The sequence below is a fragment of the Labeo rohita genome, chromosome 5, assembly GCF_022985175.1.
Source record: "Labeo rohita strain BAU-BD-2019 chromosome 5, IGBB_LRoh.1.0, whole genome shotgun sequence".
Classification (NCBI taxonomy): Eukaryota; Metazoa; Chordata; class Actinopteri; order Cypriniformes; family Cyprinidae; genus Labeo; species Labeo rohita.
The window spans coordinates 5,380,311-5,401,148 of NC_066873.1; the positions used below are offsets into that span (position 1 = coordinate 5,380,311).

At 35.4% G+C, this 20,838-nt stretch overlaps 1 protein-coding gene across 1 annotated transcript in view; it reads right to left on the reverse strand.

The window, feature by feature from the left end:
• The window catches only part of brinp1 (bone morphogenetic protein/retinoic acid inducible neural-specific 1), a 176,780-nt gene that overhangs the window by 11,143 nt on the left and 144,799 nt on the right, over positions 1 to 20,838 (reverse strand). Inside the window, exons 6-7 of the mRNA XM_051110054.1 lie at positions 14,387 to 14,623; positions 2,869 to 3,091 (exon numbers count right to left, since the gene is read on the reverse strand). Of these exons, the coding sequence (XP_050966011.1) occupies positions 2,869 to 3,091; positions 14,387 to 14,623 (460 nt within the window). The remainder of the gene's footprint in view (positions 1 to 2,868; positions 3,092 to 14,386; positions 14,624 to 20,838) is intronic.

Genomic DNA, 20,838 nt, shown 5'->3' on the forward strand with positions numbered 1-20,838 from the left:
TGCTTAATAATAAATGTTCATCTTTTGATTATTGCTGTTGCCTCTAGTAATTCTGTTTCTGTGTTGTTTTTTGTTTTTTGTTTATAAGTTCCAGTCCATTTTAAGCCAGCAAACAATAGCTGACATAAATAAAATAACCCAGCATGTTTGGTAAAAACATTTAACCCAACCAGCTGGGCCAAATAAAACCAAGCATGCATTCTGTCCAATATCTACCCAGCGCAGGGTTGCCAAATAACCCAAGTTGGGTTGTTTTTTAGCCCACCATTTTTAGAGTGCAGTACAATAGCAGTGCTATATTTTTTACAGACACTTTCCTTAGAGTGAAGATACAGAAGATAATAGTGCCGTTATTATGCTAAATTATGATTCAATTCAGGTCAGTAACAAAGTCAATGCAAAATGTATCAGTTATGAAACAACTTTAATTTCGGCTGTAAAGCAGCTCTACAGAAGAGAACATTGTCATTATCCAGTTCAGTTTTGTTCAAATATCATTCTCATCTGACCGTATTAATGCAGTTAAATCTTTAATATTACTGAATATCAGTCATCTTTTAAACCACAATTCATCAGCATGAAGTCTGGTTCACTTCACAACTTATTCAAGCCAGAATCCACCAGCTTAGGTGGGTCTTAGAGACTATCTGAGAGATGCTTTTGTTCTTAGCTGTCGTTTAGGGATGGAAAAATCTGAAACTAATGATACTGCAGTAATAGAGCATGGCCAAAACATGCATTCAAATAACTGTACAAAAGTGTCAGTCTACAACAGGCAACATGGAAAAGATTAAAGAAGAATATGTGTAGATAAGGCAGCCAGTGAACAAGCAAAGACAAACAGACAGGTAGAATTCCTGTCTGAATGGTTAGCTGGTCTGTGATAATGGCTCACTAGGTTGACAAATCAGCCTGCTGACCGGCTAAATACAATTTTGGCAAGGAAACCAGCTTAACCATTTTTTTTTTTTTTTACTCTCCCAGCAGGGAAGCTCTACAAAATTGTTTAACTATGGCATTTTGCTCTGACAGAATTATGTATAACTTAATTTTAATAAAACCATTTAATAGTCAAATTCCCAGTGAAGTCCTACACTACATGCAATCCTGAAGAAACATCGACCAATTACAGAAATCACTGACATCTTGGAAATGCGAGCTGGGTTATGAGTTTTCACAGACTAGTGAAGGCTAGCTAGATCTACATAATCAATAGTTAAAAAGCTCTTGAATCATCCTTTTAGTTTGTGTATTGCAATTTTAAATAGACTAAAACAAATAACACTCTGGGTTCCACTTTATATTAGGTGGACTTTACTACTATGTATTTACATTTAAATGAATCATTTCATACAGCGCACTTAATGTGTACATACTGTACATGTTTTTACACTGCACATATTTAACAATGCACTTTATTTTACAATACCTGCAAGCACTTACAGAGTACTTACAATGTACTTACCTAAGAAAGCACTGCTAATATAAGGTAACTACTGTAGGATTACTTTAATCTTTAAATTCAAAAAGTTTTCACCCCCAGATTTTCCTTAATTTGTTGAAATTAAGTAAAACCAGCTAAATCCATCTGACATCTTTCTTTAAAAAATGCATTTTTATCAGGCTCAGATGTATAGGTTTCTATGTAAGTACCGGTACTTCTGATTGGGCTGAGGCTGGTATTTTAGCGAGTTTGAAGAAAAAGTATTTAATGGACGTATAATATGTGTCGAGAGCATTCACTTAGTATCATTATCTCATTTTTGACCGAGATGGCTTTTAGCTGGTTTTGCATCTGAACTCTTCATATATATATATATATATATATATATATATATATATGTATATATTCCATTTAGTACTGCCCTTCGGAAGCAACAGAGGATACCTGCATGTTTACCGGAAGTACAATTTACTTTAATCTTTAAATTCAAAAAGTTTTCACCCCCAGCTCTTAATGCATCGTGTTTCCTTCTGGAGCATCAGTGAATGTTTGAAACTTTTTTAACAGTTGTGTTTGAGATTGATTGATTGATTTTTTGGCCAACCAAAAATGGTTCTTCCATACCCGGGATCCTCTAATCTTGCTGCGGAGGGCCAGTGTGCTGCAGAGTTTAGCTTAAACCCTGATCAAATTCACCTACCTGTGATTTTCTAATGATCCTGAAGACACTGATTTTCATGCTCAGGTGTGTTTGATTAGGGTTACAGCTAAACTCTGCAGGAAAGTGGATCTTGTGGGCCAGATTTGAGGATCCTTGTTCTATGGCATCACTGTGAAAACCCTCTTTAGGGAACCTTTTTTTAAGAGTAGTCATGGAATGAATAGTTTCTTCCTTCAGAAATACATTAAGTAGCCTTTGTCCTTTTCCTGTATTTTTGAATAATTGTGTAGGAATCAAATGTTGTAATGTTGTGATTCAGCTGGGAGCTGGTTGGTTTAGTTCAAGAATCTCTTAAAATCCCTATTGTGAAATGAATAGGAAAGTACTTCCAGAAAGGTTGCTGACAGTGGACAGCTAACTTCTAAAAAAACGAAGCTTCTTTATTGGGATTGATTGAATTCTTGAATTATTGAATCTTTAACATCCATTTAAACTTGCCAGTACACAAAAGGTTCTTTATAGTGTAAAATGATTCATTGAATTCTAAAACTGTTCTTCCCACTGTAAAAAAAAAAAAAAAGTTCCTTTAAGAACTGTTTACTAAAAAGTTTTTTTTTTTTGTTCCATTTCGGAACATACATTTTTAGGAGTGTTCCGTTGAGATCTGCTGTGAGTAGTTTTTGGAATGCTATTTTCCTGCTGCATTATTTTATAAAGTTTTAGGTATCAGGTTTATAAGGTATTAGGTTGTAATGCCTCTCACCTCTCTCTGGGCATCTGGTGGTTGGGGTTGTGATGGCAGCGAATGCTCAGACCGAAGAGCTTCCGGGCCGTGCGCTGGATCTTCAGTCTCTGGGCCTCCAGTGAACTCTGCAAGAGCCGGTAGCGGTTCTGAAGGTCCCAGTCGCTGCCCCACAGCAGGTGCACACTGCTCACCGGCAGGAAGTGTGTCGCAGGCAGACGTTTCAGAAACGACTTGAACTCATCTAAGGTGGGAAAGAGATAGATAAAGACAGGTGCTCATACGGCGGAGGGCAAACGCATATCCACATAAACCACATATTGATACTTGGAATCCATTGTGGGTGAAACCTATTAAGAGTGATGGAGAAATGTATTGACTTTTACGGACGAGGATTGATTTTAACCACAAACACTGTGTCAATATTATTACATAGAGAGCCTTTAGAGCTCGATGTACACAGTCGAAATGATTTTCATCTTGTATCTTCCCAATCGTTCAATGTCTCTTAAAGTCAACATGCAGAGCTTTTCACAATCCATTTTACTTACACAATGTGAAATATGATTTATAGAGTTTAGGAAGGAACAATGACTAAATAGTTCTTTGACTGTTAGTTAACTTTAATGACATTAAGTAAGTAAGAATCTATCATCTATCAAAGCATCTACAGTGGGTACGGAAAGTATTCAGACCCCCTTAAATTTTGCACTCTTTGTTATATTGCAGCCATTTGCTAAAATCATTTAAGTTCATTTTTTTTCCTCATTAATGTACACACAGCACCCCATATTGACAGAAAAACACAGAATTGTTGACATTTTTGCAGATTTATTAAAAAAGAAAAACTGAAATATCACATGGTCCTAAGTATTCAGACCCTTTGCTGTGACACTCATATATTTAACTCAGGTGCTGTCCATTTCTTCTGATCATCCTTGAGATGGTTCTACACCTTCATTTGAGTCCAGCTGTGTTTGATTATACTGATTGGACTTGATTAGGAAAGCCACACACCTGTCTATATAAGACCTTCCAGCTCACAGTGCATGTCAGAGCAAATGAGAATCATGAGGTCAAAGGAACTGCCTGAAGAGCTCAGAGACAGAATTGTGGCAAGGCACAGATCTGGCCAAGGTTACAAAAACATTTCTGCTGCACTTAAGGTTCCTAAGAGCACAGTGGCCTCCATAATCCTTAAATGGAAGACATCTGGGACGACCAGAACCCTTCCTAGAGCTGGCCGTCCGGCCAAACTGAGCTATCGGGGGAGAAGAGCCTTGGTGAGAGAGGTAAAGAAGAACCCAAAGATCACTGTGGCTGAGCTCCAGAGATGCAGTCGGGAGATGGGAGAAAGTTGTAGAAAGTCAACCATCACTGCAGCCCTCCACAAGTCGGGGCTTTATGGCAGAGTGGCCCGACGGAAGCCTCTCCTCAGTGCAAGACACACGAAAGCCTGCGTGAAGTTTGCTAAAAAACACCTGAAGGACTCCAAGATGGTGAGAAATAAGATTCTCTGGTCTGATGAGACCAAGATAAAACTTTTTGGCCTTAATTCTAAGCGGTATGTGTGGAGAAAACCAGGCACTGCTCATCACCTGTCCAATACAGTCCCAACAGTGAAGCATGGTGGTGGCAGCATCATGCTGTGGGGGTGTTTTTCATTCTGGTTGCAATCGAGGGAAAGATGAACGCGCCCAAGTACAGGGATATCCTGGACGAAAACCTTCTCCAGAGTGCTCAGGACCTCAGACTGGGCCGAAGGTTTACCTTCCAACAAGACAATGACCCTAAGCACACAGCTAAAATAACGAAGGAGTGGCTTCACAACAACTCTGTGACTGTTCTTGAATGGCCCAGCCAGAGCCCTGACTTAAACCCAACTGAGCATCTCTGGAGAGACCTAAAAATGGCTGTTCACCAACATTTACCATCCAACCTGACAGAACTGGAGAGGATTTGCAAGGAGGAATGGCAGAGGATCCCCAAATCCAGGTGTGAAAAACTTGTTGCATCTTTCCCAAAAAGACTCATGGCTGTATTAGATCAAAAGGGTGCTTCTAGTAAATACTGAGCAAAGGGTCTGAATACTTAGGACCATGTGATATTTCAGTTTTTCTTTTTTAATAATTCTGCAAGAATGTCAACAATTCTGTTTTTTCTGTCAATATGGGGTGCTGTGTGTACATTAATGAGGAAAAAAATGAACTTAAATGATTTTAGCAAATGGCTGCAATATAACAAAGAGTGAAAAATTGAAGGGGGTCTGAATACTTTCTGTACCCACTGTATCAGTTAAACTAAAGTCTAAATCTCAATATGCCTTAGTATGTTTATCAAATCACAAAAGGGTGTGATTTAATTAAATAAGTGTGTAGTCTGTTGCAGGCTTTGGCCAAAATAACACCTTGAATGCTTACATCTTGCAAGTAAAGAAATGAAGCCATAAGTATTTAATTGTACTGGCAGAGTTTAAGAGTTGAACTCTACAGAATGGACACCACTGCTTTAAACAAAAGATGTGTGATTTCATATGGGAATCCTATGACAGTCATGTCAGGCAGCAGTCAAACGGGCTCTAACTATGTGCCTGTAGCCCACGGCATATATGAGAGAAGTGTCTGTTTGAGTGCAGTCAAGGTTGGTTGATAGTCCATTTAAATATCTGCAGCATGGCCATATTGGGAATGTCAATATAATGGTCTAAACATGCACTCATGGTGTTTAACAACTCCACCTGCTTGTTTCCTTTGATGTGTTTGATATGCTATTAAAATGACACAGTGTGGCATCTGAATCCAGAAAGCGCCGCAGGCCCCGACGCAATGACACATGACTGTCTACAGAGCGCCTGTGTTTACTGGTGTGTTACTTGATGAAAATTATGTGTCAAGAGCAAGAAGGAACCGAAAAACACACGTACACACGCGTAGAAGAGCTGTAATGATCCAAACACTGTCGGCGTTTCTCAAGAATATCGGGAATGCATTTGTCACGTACGCATGAAGGTAACACAAGCTTTTTTGTTTTGTTTTGTTTTAAACATTTTTATAATGCATGTCCTATAAAGTCTAACAGAAAACAATATGTTGTTGCTCATTTACATTTTTTATTATAATTTTTAAGTGGGAGTATATTGATTTTCTATCTTGTCAAAATGCTGTGGGTGCTTTTATTAAGACTAAATAAATACATAAATAAATAAATAGAGTCACTCAGACCACATTTAGTAATGTAACTGAGCAGCTATTTCTAGTCATGCAAATTTATCTCCATCTTCTTGAATAGAAGGCGGAAATAATGGTGTCATCAATTGTGCTTCTTCAGCTCAGATACACAAAGAAGCTCATGTGAATGTGTGTTCTATAGTAAACACGTGATTGGCTCTTTTTAAATGTAAAGCAGGAGTTTCATTCCTTCAGGCACGTTAATGAACGTATTGATTTCTCCCATTGTGGACAGTCTCTGCATCCACTGACCTATTGGTGTGGGGTTTTACATAAAAAGAAAATACATTTAGCTTTTTAATGCTGTATATAATATAGTAATTATTGTCTTACTGTGCACTACAGGTCAAAAGTATTTGTTTGTTTGTTTGTTTGTTTTTTGAAGTTTTTGAAAGAAGTCTCTTCTGCCCACCAAGGCTGTGATTATATGATTAAAAATACAGCACAAACAGTAATATTGTGAAATATTACAAATTAAAATAACTGCTTTCTACGTGAATATATTGTTGATGTAATTTATTGCTGTGATCGAAGATGAATGTTCAGCATCATTACTTCAGTCTTTATTATTCAGTCTTCAGAAATTATTCTAATGTGATTTGATGTTCAATAATTACTGATGCTCATTACTAATAATTGTTTGCATTATATGTATTAAAAATAGTTACTTATACTTTTTTTACACTGCATTACACTTTTATTTAAGGATTTTTGATGAATATACAGTTAAAAAGAACAACTTTTTTAACTGAAAATTACAAATGTCTTTTCTGGCACTTTAGATCAATTTAATGCATCCTTGATTAACAAAAAATAAATAAATAAATAAATAAATAATAATAATACATGCATTTTTTTGCAATAACATTTACAATTTATTCATGTATTTAAAATAAAATACTTTGCTATATAAATACATACTAGTTGAGCAAACAAGACTCCTGTCAAAAATATTAAAAACTATATAATTTGATATATAAATACGTACTTGTTGAGCAAATTAGACTATTTTCAAAATTAAATTAAATTAAATTAAATTAAATTATAATTAGTCCATACTTCAGTAGAGTATATATTTTGCAGAAAAAAAGTGTTTTATAATTTAGACACCTTCCATGGCTACTAGTATTTCAAAATATAGAGGTTTCAGGAGTTTCACAGCTCGTGACAGGAGCCTCTGGCTCTTCAGCTATGTGACTACTCTGGGACACTAAATGTTTGCACAAAAAAATCCCAGAGGCTTCCTAACTTTCTATCCTATTATGACTGGAATTATCCAGACAAGCTGATAGTTTATATCTTACAAAACGGCAACGATCATATTCAGTCACGCCTCTAAATGATGGGTTAGGTGATGATTTAAGAACTTATTGGCAATAAATTAAGACTTTATTAACACATTCAAGCAATTATCACCTCCCTAATTGATAAGCTTGACATTTCAGAAGATTCATCTGTTCATGCACCATTTGGTGCTCGAGCGTTTTCTCCTCGGGCCGGTCCAGAGGAATATTGCGGCGACCTTGAGGTTCACAGACTCAATTTGAGTGTCCTCGGCTCTATATAAATATATCGCAGTGTCTGGTTTTATTTGGACCTTTTATTACCTGTTAATAATATATAAGCTAGCGTGCTCATAAGGTGGATATTGAGCAATCACCTTGGGGAGTAACCTATTTCTGCTTTATGTTTTTTGTTCAGAAATATTTGATCAGCGAGGTGAAAAATGTCTGTTGGCGTGTGAGCTGAATTAAATGCGATCTTCGCAGGACAACCCTTTAAGGTCGACGAAATTCAGAGAACCTTTCTACAACCATTCTGCGATGTTGTACAATAGTCATCATCAGATAAATGTTCTTAACTGAACTTTCAAGACTGAAAATGTTGAATCAGGGTTAAGTGTAGTATGAAAGCTATACAGACTCATCTTTTTTTTTTTCCTTTACTCACAGTGTTCTGCCTCAGGGAACCAAAAATGTAATATTAATTTAAAATAAAATATAAATTTAAAAAGTAAACTTATTTTATTTCAGCTAGTTGCCAGTGCAATATTTCTAATTTTCATTTAGTTTAACATAAAAATAAATAAATAGATAGACAGATAGATAGATAGATAGATAAATAAATAAAATACACAGCATGCACAAAAAAGAAAGAAAGAAACAAACAAACAAAAAGTTAAAACTAATAAATAAATAAACAAACATAACTTATTTTATTTGAGTTGCCAAAGTAACATTTCCCATTTTAATTTAGTTAAACCTTTAGTAAAATAAATAAATAAATAAATAAATAAAACTTTATAAATGTAAAAAGACAATACTTCAAAATGTCAAGTTTAATCCAGGGTTATTTCCTGTTTCTTTTTTCTTTTCTTTTTTTTTTTCTTCTTCTTCTTCTTTTTTTAATTTAATTAATATTTAATTTATTAGCAGTTTCTCAGTGAAAAGTCCTTACTTTTTTTAGTTGAGGCTTCTCAAATCAAACTACCTAAAGGTCACTATCTAGGTGATGTTCTACATCAAGGACCAATGATTTTACAACCATCATTTTTGGTTTTAACTGTATGCAGTTATACAGTTATTAATGCATGGACAGACCTTTTTGAGTTCCTCATATCCAGCATACTGTTCATTACTCCATTTAGTGGACTAATGATGCCTGAGATTGTGTTCCTTCAGAATTGCAATTTACTCCTTGCGGATCAGGCAGGTACTGTAGAAGTGCCATTAACAGAGCAGAAACATTACAATCTGCCTTTAACGTAAAAGTAAGAACATATTTAAATATATAAGGACTAAGAATTCATAGCAATCAAGGCACATATACTGTATATTATTTGTAAATAAAACAGTTGTAGTCAGATGGGAAAATACTACGACAGTAGTAAAAAATAACCATAGTTTTAGGCATAATTTTAGTTGAAATTCTAGAATAATAAAAATAATTATAGAATAATAAATTCTAAAATAAAATAGAATAAAATAAAATAAAATAAAATAAAGGCACTAACATTAGAAGATCATTTGTGTTCAATGGATCTACCACTGTACAATGTTTGATTTATAATTTTTTGGTCTTTATCTTAAACAGGCACAAAATTGGAAACACATATTGTCATGTTTGCAGTGCAGTGAGGCTCTGATAGCAGAGAAATAGATGGAAGGTATATAAGATTCATTCATAAACCTGCGCAGCCTTTCTGCGAATCCATCTTTTGGGAGCGGGAATGGAGTAGAGCTTTCGCCCGTGGCGTGCGATTTGAGTTCAGGCAGTGGGGTGAAATTGACTGTTACAATAAACCGCAAGAAGCGCCTCTTCTCCCAGAGAAAGCATTGTGGGGCGCTGAATTATTCATGCTTGCTTTATTGCAGATTGGCTCAAAGAGAGAAGTTAGCATGCAAGTCTTATGCAGAGTTTTCAGTACAAGGCAGCTCACAGAAATCAACAACACACTCAGCATATAACCAGCTGATTAATTAGATTTAAAGCTTACACTTTCTTGCTCAACTGGACAAGGACAGTCCAGATTCAGCCCAGATTTTTTCTTGCTTAAATATGCAGCTGTTTGTTACCCAATTGCAATAACTTGATTTCATTTGTTTTAGTAGGCCTATGCTCATTAGATTACCATTCCATAAAGTTTTTATTTATTTATTTATTTATTTATTATCTGCAGGGATGCGTTAATATTGATTAAAAATTACAGTATCATGTAGAAAGTTGTGTTTTTTGTTTTTTTTTTAGTAAATGCTGTTCTTTTGAACTTTCTGTTCATTAAAGAATCCACAAAAAATGTTTGGCAGCACAACTGTTTTCAGCGCTGGTAATAATTACAAATGTTTCTTGAGCAGCAAATCAGCATATTAGAATGACTTCTGAATGTTCTTGTGACACTGAAGACTGGAATAATGATTTTTGATGAGTTTTGATCACAGGAATACATTTCATTTCACAATATATTCACATAGAAAACAGTTATTTAAAATTGTAATAATATTTCACAATGTTACTGTTTTTACTGTATTTATTAATCACATGAATGCAGCCTTGGAGAGCAGAAAAATCTACTTTCAAAAATACTAAAAAGTCTTACTGACCCCAAACTTCTGAATGATCTATTTTGAAAGTGTATTAGTTAAATAAATATTATTCTACAGATATAACTTGAATCTTTTTAGTTAACCAGATAATTGGTGCATTATTTGTCAACATGGACTCAACTTCCTCACATTTTCTGATTCGCTGACAGAATGCAAATAATAAAGTGATGTTCCCTCAGCAAAAACGAGTGAAACAGCAAGTACAATGCCTATAAAGACAGCCGCCGTATAATGAGTGCTGAATATACGCCTAGAGAAGAGCCAAGAGCAGCTCCTCTATTGAATGAGCAAACAGACGTCTTCTGTTTAATTCAAGCAAAATCAATGCAGATGACTTCAAACGTCACTTAGCCCAATTAGCGCAGCCGTGGAAGTGTGTGGCGGTGAGAACGTTGTGGGAATCGATCAGAGAATGGGATTACAACACCTGACTCGATGTTCACTGTCGCCACGTCTACTTATTAGTCATGATGTGTGGCGTGGTGAAACTGTCATATTTGACAATGCATCGTAAAATTGGCTCCAGACCAGACTTGCTGACAGACCTGACAAGCGAACTTGCCGGCTAATGCTGTCAGATCATTGTGTTGGCGTTCTGTGAGCAGACTCAATTTACCACAAGGGTTGTGAAAGGACATTTCCACCAAAAATGATAGATAGCAAATAATAAAATTATTTCCTTTTTGATTTTACTATGAGTGGTTATTGAAATACCATGTCCGTCTATTGAGAAGGCTTAAGTTGCACGCTCAGCTGCTAATTCAAAACTGCATATTAATAAACTACCCTTACCAGGGCTTGACATTAACTTTTTTGCTCACAAGACACTGTGGCTGGTGGTTTTCCAAAAGTACTAGCCACTCTGCATTTTCACTGGCCACAATTTTTTTGTTGGGAAATTACGTTTTATATGACAACATTTTATACTGTATACTAAAATTGATTTAAATTGATTTCCAGGTCCTTTTTTTGTTTGTTTGTTTTTGCCTATTTAAAGGACATTTTTCCCTAACCGTATTAAGTGCATGCACCATCTTTCATTTCAAATTCTTATATTTTATTAATCATTTCACTTAATTTGATAAGACACTATAGCGCTGTTATCAATCAAATGAAATCGGTATTAACAAAACCAATGAAAAAGAAACAGAAGCAGCTGAAGTGGCATTTAGATGCATTTACACATGTTTAATAAAGCTAAAATGTAGCATGAAAGCATTTACATTGCAAAACTGCAATAATTATAAATAACGTTATGAGCTTGGTGTTTAAAACTTTTTTTTTTTTTATAATATGAAATGTTGGGGGGGAGAAATGCAAATATAAGCTACTTTTAAATATGAAAGTAAACCACCAATAGGTGGCAGCAAGTGACTGTCATTACAAATGAGTCATTGAGTCATTCCTTCAAATGATACGTTCAGACGGCTTATTCATTCAAGAATGAAGCAAGTGCCTGTCTTTATGAATGGAGCACTGAATCATTGACTCAAATGATTAATTCAGAAATGCTGAATCATTCAGCAACAAAACACCGCTGTATGTTGCTTAGATGCATGACTGTTCTGCTGTGATCTTTGTTTTGGACTTTTCATACCAAATAAATCAAGCAAAACAGTCAATATTGACAATATTGTACTAATATGTATATTATCTACTCACTTGAACTCTGCACCTTCTTGGTCGTGTTATGTTGCTTAACTGGGCTATATGTTATAAATATAAAAACTACATTTTTACCACAGTATGTCTCTTCTGTGTGCAGTTGTGTTTATTTGCATTGATTTCTTCACAAGATTGTCTCACACACAGACAGGCTGCACAATCCTTAGCTGGTGTGATCTTGTTACTCTCAATACATTATCCATTATCAATTGCCATTTACACCAAATGTAATAAAATCAGAAACATTCTAGCTGAAATTTCGGTGCTTCCCTAATTAGATGTAGAGTAGTATACGTATATGCAGCTCTGAAACCACCAAGTGACTTGCTTTATTCCTGAATGAACTGGACATTGTGAACAAATGGGTTGAATGAATGATACAGTGATTCACTCATTAAAGGGTTACTCCACCCCAAAATGAAAATTGTCACTATTTACTTGCCCCCATGTCGTTCCAAACCCGTAGAAGCTTTGTTCGTCTTTGTAACACGACTTAAAGGAGAACTCCACTTCCAGAACAACAATTCACAAATAATTTACTCACCCCCTTGTCATCCAAGATATTCATGTCTTTTTGTCGTCAGTCGTGAAGAAATTATGTTTTTTGAGGAAAGCATTTCATGATCTTTCTCCATATAATGGACTTCATTGATGCCCGATTTTGAACTTCCAAAATGTAGTTTAAATGCAGCTTCAAGGGGCTCTAAATGATCCCAGCCGAGGAAGAAGGGTCTTATCTAGCAAAACGATCTGTCATTTTTTCAGAAAATAACAATTTGTTTACATTTTTAAGCACAAAAGCTTGTATAGCACAGGCTCTGGGATGCGCGTTCAAGTACTATTGAATCACGTCGGAAGGTCACATGGACGTAGGTGGAACTACAGACCCAGTGTTAACAAAGCGAATGCGCAAAGACTAAGAAAGTCAAACGTTGTTTACAAACAAAAAGGTACAACGATGTCAGACGATTCTGAAGTTGTAGGAGAAAATAAGATGGAGTTTTTCGACATACTCTACCTTTTTGAGCCGGAGTACACAGACGATGAACTTGTGGTGATTCGAAGACGTGATTCATAGTAGTGATGGGAAGTTCGGATCGTTTTACCGACTTGGACCTTTGAGTCTCGTTCAGCAAAATGAACAAATCTTTTTTTCAAATCATTTCGTTAATTTTAGCAAAATAAGCATCATGTGACAGCCCCATAAGATGAACGAACGACTTGAAAAACCCGAAGATTCGAAACAGGTGAACTAATTCCAGTACAGAACCTAATAGGATGTTGTGCATGCGTGACTGAACAAATGACTCCCCGAGAGGACTCGTTCATCCCGAGTCACATTAATGATTCGTTCAAAATGAACGAATCGCTCAAGAACGCGCATCCCAGAGCCTGTGCTACTGCTTTTGCGCTTAAAAAGTATACAAATTTGTATTTAAAAAAAAATGAACAATCGTTTCGCTAGATAAGACCCTTCTTCCTTGGCTAGGATCATTTAGAGCCCTCTGAGGCTGCATTTAAACTGCATTTTTGGCAAATCCATGGCACCAATGAAGTCCATTAAATGCAGAAAAATCCTGAAATGTTTTTCTCAAAAACCATAATTTCTGAAGACAGAAAGACATGAACATCTTGGATGACAAGGGTGTGAGTAAATTATTTGTAAATTGTTGTTCTGGAAGTGGAGTTCTCCTTTAAGATATTTTTGATGCATTCTGACAGCTTTCTGACCATCCTATAGACAACAATGTAATTAACACCATCAACGTCCATAAACCTAGCAAGAAGAGCGGTAAAAGAATCCATGTGACATCAGGGGTTCAACCAAAATTTTACGAAGCTACGAGAATACTTTTTGTATCCAAAAAAAAAAAAAAAAAGTTGAATAAAGTCGTTATTTTTGTTTTCTTTGAGTACAAAAAGTATTCTTGTAGCTTTGTAAAATTAAGGTTGAACCCCTGATGTCACATGGATTATTTTACCGATCGCTGTGCTACGTTTCTGGACGTTGATGGTTGTTATTACATTGCTGTCTATGGGAGGGTCAGAGAGTTGTCAGAATGCATCAAAAATATCTTAATTTGTGTTCCGAAGCCGAACTAAGCTTTTACGGCCTTGGAACGACATGGGGGTTAGTGATTAATGACAAAATTTTCATTTTAGGGTGGAGTAAGTTTCATAGTTTCATATTTAAAGTATAATTTCCTAGTTCTATATTCTTTTTTTTTTTTCATTTTATATGTAATACATTAACCTTGTAACATTATTAATGCAGTTGTAACTGCAGTGCAAATGCATTCATGGCATCTCTGAGCTACATTAAACAGTCTGTGTAAATGCATCTAAATTCTACTTCAGATGCAGCTTCTGTGCCACTTCTACAGTGCAAAGATGGAATGTTTAATTGTTACCAACCTGATAGCGTCTTATTATTCTAATTGCATTTACTGATGTATGAATGGATTTTTTTTTTTTTTTTTTATCCTGGCTTTACAAATCCTGCAAAGTGTTTTTCATTTTGGTGTTATAGAAATGCCATGTTACCTGAGTTCTCAAAGTCGTTGTAAGACGCTTCCCAAGTCTCTGCCATGCCGATGAGCGTGTTCTCCATAATCTGGAGGTCAGTAGTGGGACAGTTGCATTGTGGGAACTCGTCGGCACACTGACAGATGCACTGACTGTTCTGGCAGACATATTCTCCCTCTCCGTTACACATGATGTAGCTGAGTGCCGACTGGACAAACTTCTCCTGCAGGTACTCGGGGAAAATGACCTGCAAACCTGAAAACGGGAAAGCGAATCAATGTTAAAGTCATTACAGAGATCCAAAGACATTATTGATTTCACATCAGCGAGCAACAGGTAGAAAGTGCTGCAGATAGCCGACAACAGAACTTTCTTGATTTCACATTAAGCGGTGCATCGGGCTGCTCTGGATACGAGCATCGGATACGGACCAGCGTATGGACCCTATGCAGAGCGTTTACAGTTCAGCTGCAGTAATGAGCTCAGAATACACAGCCGACAGTGACAGTGAATCATGCTGTCGGAGAGCAAGAGCGAGTTTGTTGTGAAAGTTTTGCCAGAGGTCCACTTGACTTTGAACTGTCCCCTCAGAGTGGGAGGACTTTACATAATGGAATAAAACGGAGAAGTGATTGATGTATTCTGTCGTGATCGGCTTCGGCTTATTTACCAGGGCTGTCATAATATCCTCCGCTCTGTGTGTGTGTGTGTGTGTGTGCGCGTGTGTGTTTGAGTGGGGGTCAGAATGCACGCTTGTGTTACATGCAATAGCAAATAAATAATAAACTTATGTGAATGATTCCTTGAATCAAGTACCAAAACATCACAGAGACCTTACAGCGTAGACCTGCAAGCAACCACACAAAACACTTAGGGCCTTGTGAAATCCATTTTATCTTTTCACCCAGATTTTGTCTACATTCTCAAATTCTATGTTTTCTATTATTATTATTATTATTATTATTATTATTATTATTATTATTATTATTATTATTATTATTATATTTGTAAAAAAATAAAATAAAAAAATAAAAAATCCAGAAATGTTGCCTGTCTTATTTATTTGTTTATTTATTGTAGAGAGATTTTTAATTAATTAATTAATTAATTAATTAATTAATTAATTAATTAATTAATTAATTACTTAATTAATTAATTAATTGATTGATTGAAGTATTGATTAATTCATTCATTTAATGTATTTATTTCCAAACTGCTGCACAAAATAGGTTTGCTCTTTACATTACAAATGGATGAAAAATTATGATTGTGATAATAACCTTACAACATTCTTTTAAAATAATAATAATAATAATAATAATAATAATAATAATAATAATCATCATCATCATTCATTCATTAATTGAAAAGTGTAATCTATACAATAGTAATATATGTCAGTTATTATGGTGGGTTGTATTGAACACATACATACATACATACATAATTTGGAATATTATGTTTTTTATAACCTTATTAGTTTAATGCATAATTTTAATTTAAATTCTTACATGTAATCAATCATTTCAGTTAATAAAACACTATAAGGCTGTTAAGAATCAAATAAAAATCAATATCAACAACATCCATCTTTCCACTGCACAAATGACAAGCAAGCATTTAGATGTATTTACACAGACACAGAGGTGGCTTGAATGCATTTACAATTGCATAAATAATGCTATGAGATTTAATCATGACATGAAATGAAAATTTAAGCATCTGATGCATTCAAACAATGAATCATTCATTAAAGTGATTCATGCAAAACATCAATTTATTAAGTTATGAAGCACAGCTATGTGATGCTCAGAGACGCAAAATGTGTAGTAGAAAAAAAAAACACATTCAGAAGTATTTTTCCCTCATATATTAATATTTGCTTTCTAACTGCATCATTAAAACTACATCATGCAGTGAAAATGTGGACTGAGATGTGTTGCTGTTTGAATTCACACACTGGTTCATCAAATGTAAAAAAAAAAAAAAAAAAAAACTGTTTGTTGTTTGGTTTTGTCTTTAAAAGACAGGGAAATGCACTAGACATTCCTGAAGGACAAAAAAAAAAATAAAAAAAAAAAAAAAATCCATATTTGTCATGCAACATATCTACAGCACATCAAGAGAGGCAATACATCCCTCATGATTCAAAAATAAATCAAAAAGCCCTATAGAAAGAGCTATTGAGTTACATGGGGGCTTATGTGCCAGAGACTGTATCATTCTCTTAAATAAATAATAAATCATACCTCAAGCATCGACATAAAACATGGTAATGGAAGCTAGCCCTGATATAATACAGCATATCCATTTCTAATGGAAGGAAATGTGCAGCGTGCATGCAGATAATTGCTCCATAGTAATTACATATTCACTATGTGAAGCATTGTAGGATTCTGTTAGCGATTGCCTTCATTTACCTTTACCTTTACACACACACACACACACACACACACACACACACACAGCAACAACAACCAACCAACCAACCAAGAATGAATGTATGTATGAATGAATGAATGAATGAATGAATGAAAAAAGCATTAATGTGCACAGCTTATCAGCTGCAGAAGAAAAACAATTAGATGTTACATAAACAACAGGTCTCTGATGGCTTTAAACAAACCTCTAACCCTTCTGTATGTATTAAACAACGCAGTGCTCTGTTTATGCTACAGACATAATTGACGTGTCAAATTGTCCTGTTCAAGAGATGTGGGCTGTAACCTGTGATCACTCTTGTGAAAAAGAAGTGCACTTGATTATACTGAATGTATCCTTTTAGTGCACTTTAAATGTTACAAGTATATTTTTGAAAACCTGTACTTGAATATCATTTTTTAAAATTAAAATACCTTAAGTGCACTTCAAGAGAGACACTTTTATAGATGTTTCTTAACTTTTTGAAAAAGTAAATTTTGCAACAATATCAGTTTCATTTTAAAGCAGACTTTTAAATGTTGCAATCATATTTTGTTGTCGTTGTTGTTGTTCACTGTAAAAAAAAAAAAAAAAAAGCAACTTAAAATAATTTGTTACCGGCTGCCTTAAAATTTAAGTCAACTCAAAAACATTTAGTCAACTTGAAATGTTAAGTTGTACTAAGTGAGAATTTACATCAGGGGTCACCAGATCCGGCCCTCCCTGCAGAGTTTAGCTCTGACACTAATCAAACACACCTGAACCAGCTAATCAAGGTCTTACTAGGCATACTTGAAATTTCCAGGCAGGTGTGTTGAGGAACGTTGGAGGTAAACTCTGCAGGACACCGACCCTCCAGGAACGAGTTTGGTGACCCCTGATTTAGATATTTAAGGCAGCTGGGTAACAAACCCAGCTTTTAAGTTTACCATACCACTTTTTTTTGTTTAGTCAACTCGAATATCTAAGTTGTCACTTAGTACAACTGAACATTTCAAGTTGAGTAAAATATTATTTGAACTGACTAAACTTAAAATTTGAAAGCAAGTATTTTAAGTTGACTCAACAATTTTTTTTTTTCGTTTTGTTTTTAACAATGTTTTCATTTTAGTGTGTTCACTAACATACCAAAGCACATAAAATGTGTATTTAAAATGTTCTAAACTGCAAGTTCATTATAAACGTGTAATTGCAAATAAATTCAAATACACTGCACACAAGTTTTAATAAAAATGACACTGAAGCATATTTTAGTTTCGCAGTTTAGCAGTACACTGTAAAAAACAATTAGTTGAGTCAACTTACCTGGCTGTAAGTTCAGTCAGCTCCAAAAAAAGTTTAGTCAACTTGAAATGTTAAGTTGTTCTAAGTGACAACTTAGATATTTGAGCTCATTCAACTTAAAATTTTAGGGCAGCTGGGTAATAAGCCCAGCTTTTAAGTTTAACAAAGCAATTTTTTTGTTAAGTTTGTTAACTCAAATATCTAAGTTGTCACTTAGTACAACGTAACATTTCAAGTTCACTGAACTTAAAATTTTAAGGCAGCAGGCTAACAAATTATTTTAGTAAGTGGGTCACTTAAAGCACTAAATGCAGTGACTATAAAATTAAACTACAATACATTTTCATATAATTGCAATTAAAATGCACTTAAGTGTCAGAAAGCATTACATTCAGTTCAAAAGTAAACTATTTTAACTTATATTTGTAAGAAGTTTGGGTCACACTTTATTTTAAGGTCCAGTTCTCGCTATTAACAAACCATTAACTACAGATTTTGCCTTAATAAACTCCTAATTTGCTGCTTATTAATAGTTAATAAGGTAGTTGTTAAGTTCAGGTATTGGGTAGGATTAGGTATGTAGAATATGGTCATGCAAATTAGGCGTGTTAATATTTATAGGCATGCTAATAAGTAACTTATTAATAGTGAGAACTGGTCCCTATACTAAAGCGTTATCGAAGTTTGCTTTTTAAAAGTGTTTTTCTTATTCACAAAGGCAGTGCTTATGCTGTTTTAATTTGGTGAATAGGTTAAAAAAGACACTGTGCAGACTTTTGGCTGTGAAGGGACCATCCAGCAATGACCAACAACATGCTGCAAAACACTCAGCAATGCTACAACATTACTAAGCCTATAGCAGCATTCTATCATCATGGCAGGTCTGCATGGGCCAATGCAGAAAATATAAAAAACTTTACGTATCTATTTGTCATTTACCCGGAAGTGGGCGGGCTTGGATTGGCCGGTCAGATTCCCAGCATCAGCACCGTAGTTGCAGCATTGCCGAACAGTCAATGTGACAGACATGAGCTGCCATCAGAGTCCAGGACTGATCATCACAGCGGCTCGGCTGTCTCTCTCTCCATCACACTGACTGTGGAGCCCTGAGCCAATATTCATTTAGCTTGATGTATTCCTGCTCCTGCAACTTTAATGTGATTTGTGGGAGAATCCAGATGGTGGGTTCATGGATGGGTGCAACTCGACGACACTGGCGGTGCCAACAGCCCTGGGTTCACAATAACAGCCCCAGTGCAACACACACACACACACACAATCCACTTCTCCATTACTAAAACACTGCAGTGTCGAGTGAGGGATTCCAGCGCTTTTCTTTCAGCCTTTCTCTCTCTGCCTATTGTCATTTTATCAAACAGCTCTGTCTGAAGTTTGTTTCATTCATGTTTAAATTGGCTGTTTCTTTCAATGAGCCAATATGAATATTTCTGTATAGGTAAATCGAGGAAAATTCGAGTCACTTTTCACTCCAAAATCCAAAGAATAAAATGTGAAATTATATTTTGCTTAAAAAGTTATTATATTATATTATATTACATTACATTACATTACATTACATTATATTATATCATATTATATTATTATAATGATGTCACAATGCAAAACTAAACAATAAAGATAAATTACTTAAATATTTGAAATTCAAACTTTTTATTTGTTTATTTATTCAAAGTATGTCATGGACATATTTTTAGTAAGCCTTATGTGTTGTTAGTAAGTTCCACTAGATTATGAGATTCAGCTCTATCACCCTTGTCACTTTACTGAACAGACGCTCCCCCACATTCCCCATCCCTTTAATTTTCACACTTACTAATGAAAAATAAATAAATAAATAAATTCTTGTAAAACCTTGTAAACACTGCAGGATGATTGCAAAATCTCACTTCATTCAGCTGAAGTGAAAAACAGTCCTCGCAGGAGACAAATATAGCGTGTGATGAGCAATCAGGTGTAAAAATACTAATGAGAGTCTGTGGATGCTGAGAGAGGCAGGTTTCATCAGACCGTCACACACATTCTCAGACTGTGTCCACAACCAAAGTCATCAAACATGAATGATGGCAGACAGCGAAGGAGTTTAATGGACTAAAACTAAAGATAAAACAGGGCAGAATTTATCAGTTCAATCTTTCATTTCAATCCGTCAAAGAGCAGTGTTTCCCAGCCGTTCTCCCCGTGGCTAAGCACGTAAATTGCAGGTCTAGTTTATTTAATTGCATCCCGTACATCATTCAACAGTATGAAGATTTTGGGTTCATGTTATTAAAGTCTGTCTGCCTTGGATTTCATCATAAACTCCTCATCCATTCAGACTAATCTGTGTTGCATTTGTACATTCTGTACCATCGCATTTCTATTCGCAGGTAATAGCAGCGTGTTGCTTTAATATGATCCCTTTTCAGTTCTGGTCTCGACTTCAGTTCTGCCGAGAGGACAGATACCTTCTAAATACCAACCAATAAATGCATTTCCTCTTAAGGTCTGAACTATTGATCAACTCTTGCATGTGCCCTTTATTCAGGTGAGCAGCATGTTATCTAAATGTTAAACTTCGTCCATGGGACTTGGCCTTGACTGCTCTGCTATTTTTACGGCAGGTAAATCGGGCCTGATTCCAGAGTTCACAGGCTCCTGGCAACTGAGCGGGTTGCAATGCCACGGTCCGCCTCATAAGCAAGGGTTTCATCAAAGATTAATTGAGCATTGTATGCCCCCAAATTCACAAAATAATCATTACCTAA